This window comes from Dermacentor andersoni, chromosome 10, assembly GCF_023375885.2.
Source record: "Dermacentor andersoni chromosome 10, qqDerAnde1_hic_scaffold, whole genome shotgun sequence".
Taxonomy (NCBI): domain Eukaryota; kingdom Metazoa; phylum Arthropoda; class Arachnida; order Ixodida; family Ixodidae; genus Dermacentor; species Dermacentor andersoni.
This window is the reverse complement of record NC_092823.1, coordinates 14,105,568-14,111,192: the sequence shown is the minus strand read 5'-3', so window position 1 is coordinate 14,111,192 and position 5,625 is coordinate 14,105,568. Positions and strand designations below refer to the sequence as shown.

General features: G+C 53.0%; 1 protein-coding gene and 1 non-coding gene across 2 annotated transcripts; both read left to right on the top strand.

Annotated features, from left to right (window-relative positions):
• The first annotated feature begins 1,099 nt into the window (after positions 1 to 1,099).
• LOC140213763 (uncharacterized) lies at positions 1,100 to 2,213 on the top strand. The gene has a single exon (XM_072285084.1). The coding sequence runs from the start codon at positions 1,149 to 1,151 to the stop codon at positions 2,133 to 2,135; it is 987 nt and encodes a 328-aa protein (XP_072141185.1). The 5' UTR covers positions 1,100 to 1,148; the 3' UTR covers positions 2,136 to 2,213.
• Positions 2,214 to 2,585: 372 nt separating this feature from the next.
• LOC126519413 (U2 spliceosomal RNA) lies at positions 2,586 to 2,775 on the top strand. Its single transcript, XR_007596611.2, has one exon. It is a non-coding gene; the product is annotated as a U2 spliceosomal RNA (small nuclear RNA).
• The last annotated feature ends 2,850 nt before the right edge of the window (positions 2,776 to 5,625 follow it).

Here is a 5,625-nt window from a genome sequence, read left to right as displayed (position 1 = left end):
ACCGGCGCCGGGCAGTGCGGCTGATCACTGAAGGCCCGTCGCAGCTCTGTCCTATTGACCCCCATGCACTACAAGACCACTACTCAAACCTCTGGTCACCAACAACCGTGGATACCAGCATCCTGCGGTCAAGATTTCCGGCCACCGAAGAACTAGACTTGTGCCCCTTTTCACCGGAAGAAGTCGCAGCCAAGCTCCGTAAATGCGAGAGTACAGCTCCAGGAGAGGACCGCCTCACGTACCACCACTGGAGGCAGGTGGACCCTGAGGGCAGGTTCCTGGCGGCGGTATACAACGTATGCCTCCAATACCGCCGCACGCCCCTGAGCTGGAAGTCGACGAGGACAATCCTAATTCACAAGAAGGGCGACCGCGAGGACCCCACAAACTGGCGACCCATTGCCCTTGGCCGCACGATTGCCAAACTGTATGCCGGGTGTCTCACCACCCGGCTGCAGAGGTGGTTGGGCGACCATGCGGTACTGTCCAGGTGTCAGAAGGGCTTCCTGCGGCACGATGGAGTGTTTGAACACAACTTCGTGCTGCCTGGATGATGCCGGGACAGGAGGTGGGGAGCTGTGCGTGGGGTTCCTCGATTTTGCCAACGCCTTCGGCTCGGTCGCCCATCAGGCCCTCGTCGACGCTGTCCGCGGCGCCGGCGTGGGGGAGGCCTTTGCTACCATCGTTGAAGACCTCTACCGCGCGACATTACGGAGCCAATCACCATCGGAGCCGGGCTGAGACAGGGCTGTCCTCTGAGCGGCCTGCCTTTCAACCTGGTGGGGGACCCGGTCATCCGTGCAGTACAGGGAGGCGATAGGCAGCACAACATCCTTGCCTACGCCGATGATCTGACGCTGCTGGCCGCGGATCCCACCACCCTGCAGAGCCGCTTGGACCGTGTGACTGCCCTGTCGGCCCGGCTTGGGCTGCGACTGAACGCCGCCAAGTGCCGATCTATACACCTGTCTGGTCGCCACCCCGTGGGTACACGGCCCACCTCCTTCACCGTGGGTGGCGACCCGATTCCGGCGCTTGGCGACTTTGAGGGGCACAAGTTCTTGGGCCGTCCAGTGAGGTTCAGGGTGCCACCGGACGAGACGACGGTCGACGAGGCCATCCACCTAGGCAGAAAGCTACTCTCCTCCATGCTCGCCCCATGGCAAAGGCTGGATGCCATAAAAACCTTTCTGTATCCAGCCTTCAACTTTGCCATGTGGGTGGGCCTTGCCAGCAAAGGAGAGTGGCAACGCCTAGACGAGGAGCTCCGCCCGCTCATCAAGAAGACCCTGTACGTGCCAGCCAGAGCTTCCAATGAATACTTGTACGGAAGCTCTCAGGCTGGCAGTGCAGGGATCCCACTTGCGGCGGAGCTCAGCGACATCTGCCGGGTGGATGGGGCCTTCAAGCTACTGACGTCGAGCGACGTGGAAGTCAGGGAGCGTGCAGCAGGGGACCTAGAGGGCGTCGTGTCAAGGCGGCTAAGACGACCTGCGAACACCGAGGACATGGAGGCCTACCTCTCAGGCGAGACGGAGGGCGACTTGCGACAAACGTCCACACAGGTCCAGTCTGTGTGGACGGAGGCCCGGAAAGCCTCCCGTCGCCTCTCCGTCGCCTGGGAGCTCTTGGAGCATGGGGCCCGCATCAACTGCGGAGAGGCCTCTGTGTCAGCAAGGAACCGCCACAAGCTGGTCAAGACCATCCGGGCGCTCCTCTCCACCGAAAGGGACAGAGCTCTACATGACAAACCGAACCAAGGCAAGGCGATGGTGTGTGTGGCGGCCGACCCGGCAAATTCCCACTTTATGAGGTCCGGCCGCTACACCCGCTTCACCGACTGGCGTTTCGTGCATCGAGCCCGGTTAAACCTCCTCCCCCTCAATGCCACAAGACTCTGGGCACCCGCAGCCGACAAAAGATGCAGGCGCTGCGGGTATGGGGAGGAGACACTGCCGCATGTACTATGCCATTGCATGCGGCAGAGCCGGGCCATGACGGAGCGTCATAACACCATCGTCGCCAGAATAAAAAGGCTGCCTTGGGGAGGTTTACAGTCATCGCAGAGAACCAGGTCGTGGGCACCACATCACTCAAGCCCGACCTGGTACTGGCCCGTGGAGAGGAGGCACTGATCCTGGACGTCTGCTGCCCTTTCGAGAACAGGCTGCAGGCGTTCCAGGACGCCCGGAAGGGTAAGGAGGAGAAGTACGCCCCTGTACAGCGTCATCTCCTCCGGCGGTTCTAAGGCGCGACGGTGGACGCGGTCGTCGTCGGCTGCCTCGGCACCTGGGATCAGGGGAATGATCGCGTGATGCGCAGGCTGTGCAGTAGGCAATACCTACGGACACTTAAACGCCTGTGCATCAGCGATACCATTAGCGCCTCTACAAAGATTTTTAGAGCCCACATAGGCACCTCTTAAACGATCTTACTGTTTTTAGAGAAGCGCCTTTTGCCATGTTATACACCTTTTACAGTTTTAGCCTTTTATTACTAACACCACTAACTAGTTGTATTTAGTCATTTGTTTGCGTTTTTAGATTATACTCGTTTTATCCGTTTCTTCCTTGGTTTTGTGACACATATTTTTGATGTACTGTAACTAGCATAATAAAAAAGTCTGTTCTTATCAGCTTAATATCTGATACGGGTTCTATATGGACCCACGATATTAAACCTATTTTTGGAAGTTGGCGGAGTGCTTGAAGCCTGCTTCACCTCCGCCGCAGGTCGGCCCGGTATTACACTACCTCCGGGATCGGTCCCCGCTCACTTAGGTGAGACTTCATTCAATCAAAATGAAGAGCACAAGCTCGAAGCGAGCACTGACTTGACGCGCACCATTCCTATACTATACGCAACGATGCCGGTTCGCGGACCACGAGAGTAATTAAACTGCCACTCCATCTGTGTGTAGCGTCGCACTTGCTGCGTCGCAAATGGGACAGCCGCTCCAGCAAATTTCTAGTTATGGCCTTCGAGAAAAATAAATGAAAGCAAGAAAAAGAACCAGAATTCCTATTTATCCGATGTCTCTGAACGATTGTCTCCTGTAAAGAGCCACTTGGGGGGATGGGGGTAGGATTAGCCGTGGGGTTTGCGATCAATATGAATCCCACTCAAAGCCAACACTGCACTTTGGAGTTCACTATCGCTTGTATCCGTAAACCACCGCGCTCACGCAAGCTCGTCCCACCGAAATCCGCTGCAAAAGCGGAAGAAAGATTCCCTATGAAAGAAAAATAGAGTGCCCGATTTCTGGCAACCACCGTGCAGCCTTTGTGTGCACATTTTCGCAGCAGTGGGACCGAGCGCCTCGAAAACAAACTTGTCGTATGCCCAAGTGTGGCGAAATATATTCAAGGGTTCAAAGGTGCCTCATCTTTCTAACCTGTATGTTACGAAGACCTGTTGCTACCTTTTCATCATCAACATCATCATCCTGGCTACGCCTACTGCAGGGCAAAGGCATCTCCCATGATCCTCCAAGTACCCCGGTCACGTGCTGATTGTCGCCATGTAGTCCCTAATCCAATCTGCCCTCCCAACTTTCTGCCACCCCCTGCTATGCTTCCCTCCTCTCAGTCTGTAACCCTTAATGACCATCGGTTATCTTCCCCCCACATTGCATGCCCTGCGCATGCCCATTTGCTTTTCTTGGTTTAAACTTTGGTGTCAATAACTAGAGTTTGTTCTCACACCCCCCCAATCTGCTCTATTCCGATCCCCCCGTGACGCTACACCCACCATCCTTCTTTCCAGAGACCGTTGCATCGCCCTCAATTAACCTTCGGTAATCCTTAAAGCTGTTTGTTGGGGCACTCGTGGCATCTTTCTCGTTTAATCAAGTCAAACTTTTTTCAGTTTTGGGGGAAAACTCAATGAGTAAGGCGCGATTGTGTCCCCGCCGCCGCTCTCAACAAGATGGCGGCGCCCAGGCTTTTTGCCTGAAGGTTCGGCCTAACGCAGAACACGCATGCACGGCAGTGAACTCGCGTTGAAGGGGCAAAAGTGTAGTGCAGTGAAGCGTTTGCTCGGGCGAAAAACGCAAACATTAGCCGAACATACAACCAAATCGCCAAATGGGAATTTCCATTATTGGAAATTCCAGTTCAGGTTGCGCATTGCGTTCGCCTAAGGTAAAGAACATAAATGCGAGTGCCACATCAGTCAAGTCAAAGCTTAGGATTCCGTACCATATTTTTTTTTTCTTGCCTTTTACTCCTGGCCTGCGTGGCCCCAGCGCGCATGCACACGAAAGTAATGAAATAGTGAAAACACAAAATAATGCGGTGCGGCTTTATCATATCTGTTTTGTGCGCTTTCTTCTTTGTGGACTACAGCGGTGTGCGTCATGAGAAAGTTTCTGTGCCCTTCTACTGTGACCAGTGAAGCTATATTTAAAACCACATTGATTTGTACGCTTATTGCTACAAACTGCGTGTGGGTGTTTTTCTTTTTCGCTGCCAACGATGGGTTATCGCAACCGCGATCGGTTCTGCTGCTACGCTAGACGCGTGCTTGCCAACGGTTGGCTCTATACGCGACCCGCGACGCGTGGTCGGCACATTCAAGCAGTCAATTGCAAACCGTTCCAAGAAGAAGGATGTACTCCACTTGCCACCGGGAGCGCTAGTTCGACGATTGTACTTTTTGACCCTCGAGGAAGCGCCGCCATCCCACGTTTTCTATAATACGATAAGATTCAGAGCGACCGCGACCACTTGTCTTTGTCAATATCTAGGACACCCTTTTTTTTTTATCCAGATACTCAGACGCGCCCGTGTTCACGCGCACTTGCTCTCTCCGATAAGCAGAGAAGCTCGGTTGGGGTGGTGTCGGGCCTTGCGCATGCGCTGCTGAGCTCGTCGCTTCGCCGGCCGGTTGACGCTGGCGCGGTACTGGTAATGAACTTCGACGTGCATGGTGAAACGTCACTTTGTATTGCCACTGTAGATTAGCAATGGAATGTGTTTGCGAGCGATTGGAGAAATGAGAAAGCGTACACTGTCTACAGTTCATGCCCCTCTAGAGTAGTGGAAATGTTCCTCCGAGTATTAGGTTTGTAATTTGCGCCTATGAACATGAACTAAACAAAGAAAATGGTCTGCAGCCGCCTTCGCTTCATAAAATTCCCGTACGAAGAAATTTGCGTGCGCAAATGACGGAGCAAAAGAGAGAAACCATGTAGAGAAGAATGGCTGCCTTTTACGTGATCTCGCGCATTAAACCAGACGATAGATTAATTTTAGCCGTTCATTTTGATTTGCCGAATGTAAACCGGAACACTTTCTCCACGCGGTCTTCAGATTTGAATGTCAATCAATCACATCCTTTCTTTTTTTTTGTTTCTGTTTGTTCTATCTGGAACCGAAAGAATTCAGAACGCCATTTCAATCTTAGATTCGATTAGATATCGTGACTGGTATGCTGAAAAATCACGCCTTGCGTTACGTCCCCCCTGGTATATCTGGTGTTAACCGTCATGATCACGGCATTAAAAAATCGCCAGTTTCCGAACTTTAATCGCGCCGAAGATGAACCGATATACTGGATTCTTATTGTCATGATTTTAGAGAAAGCGCTGGTTCTATGGCTAGCTTTAAGGAAAAGAAAAACATT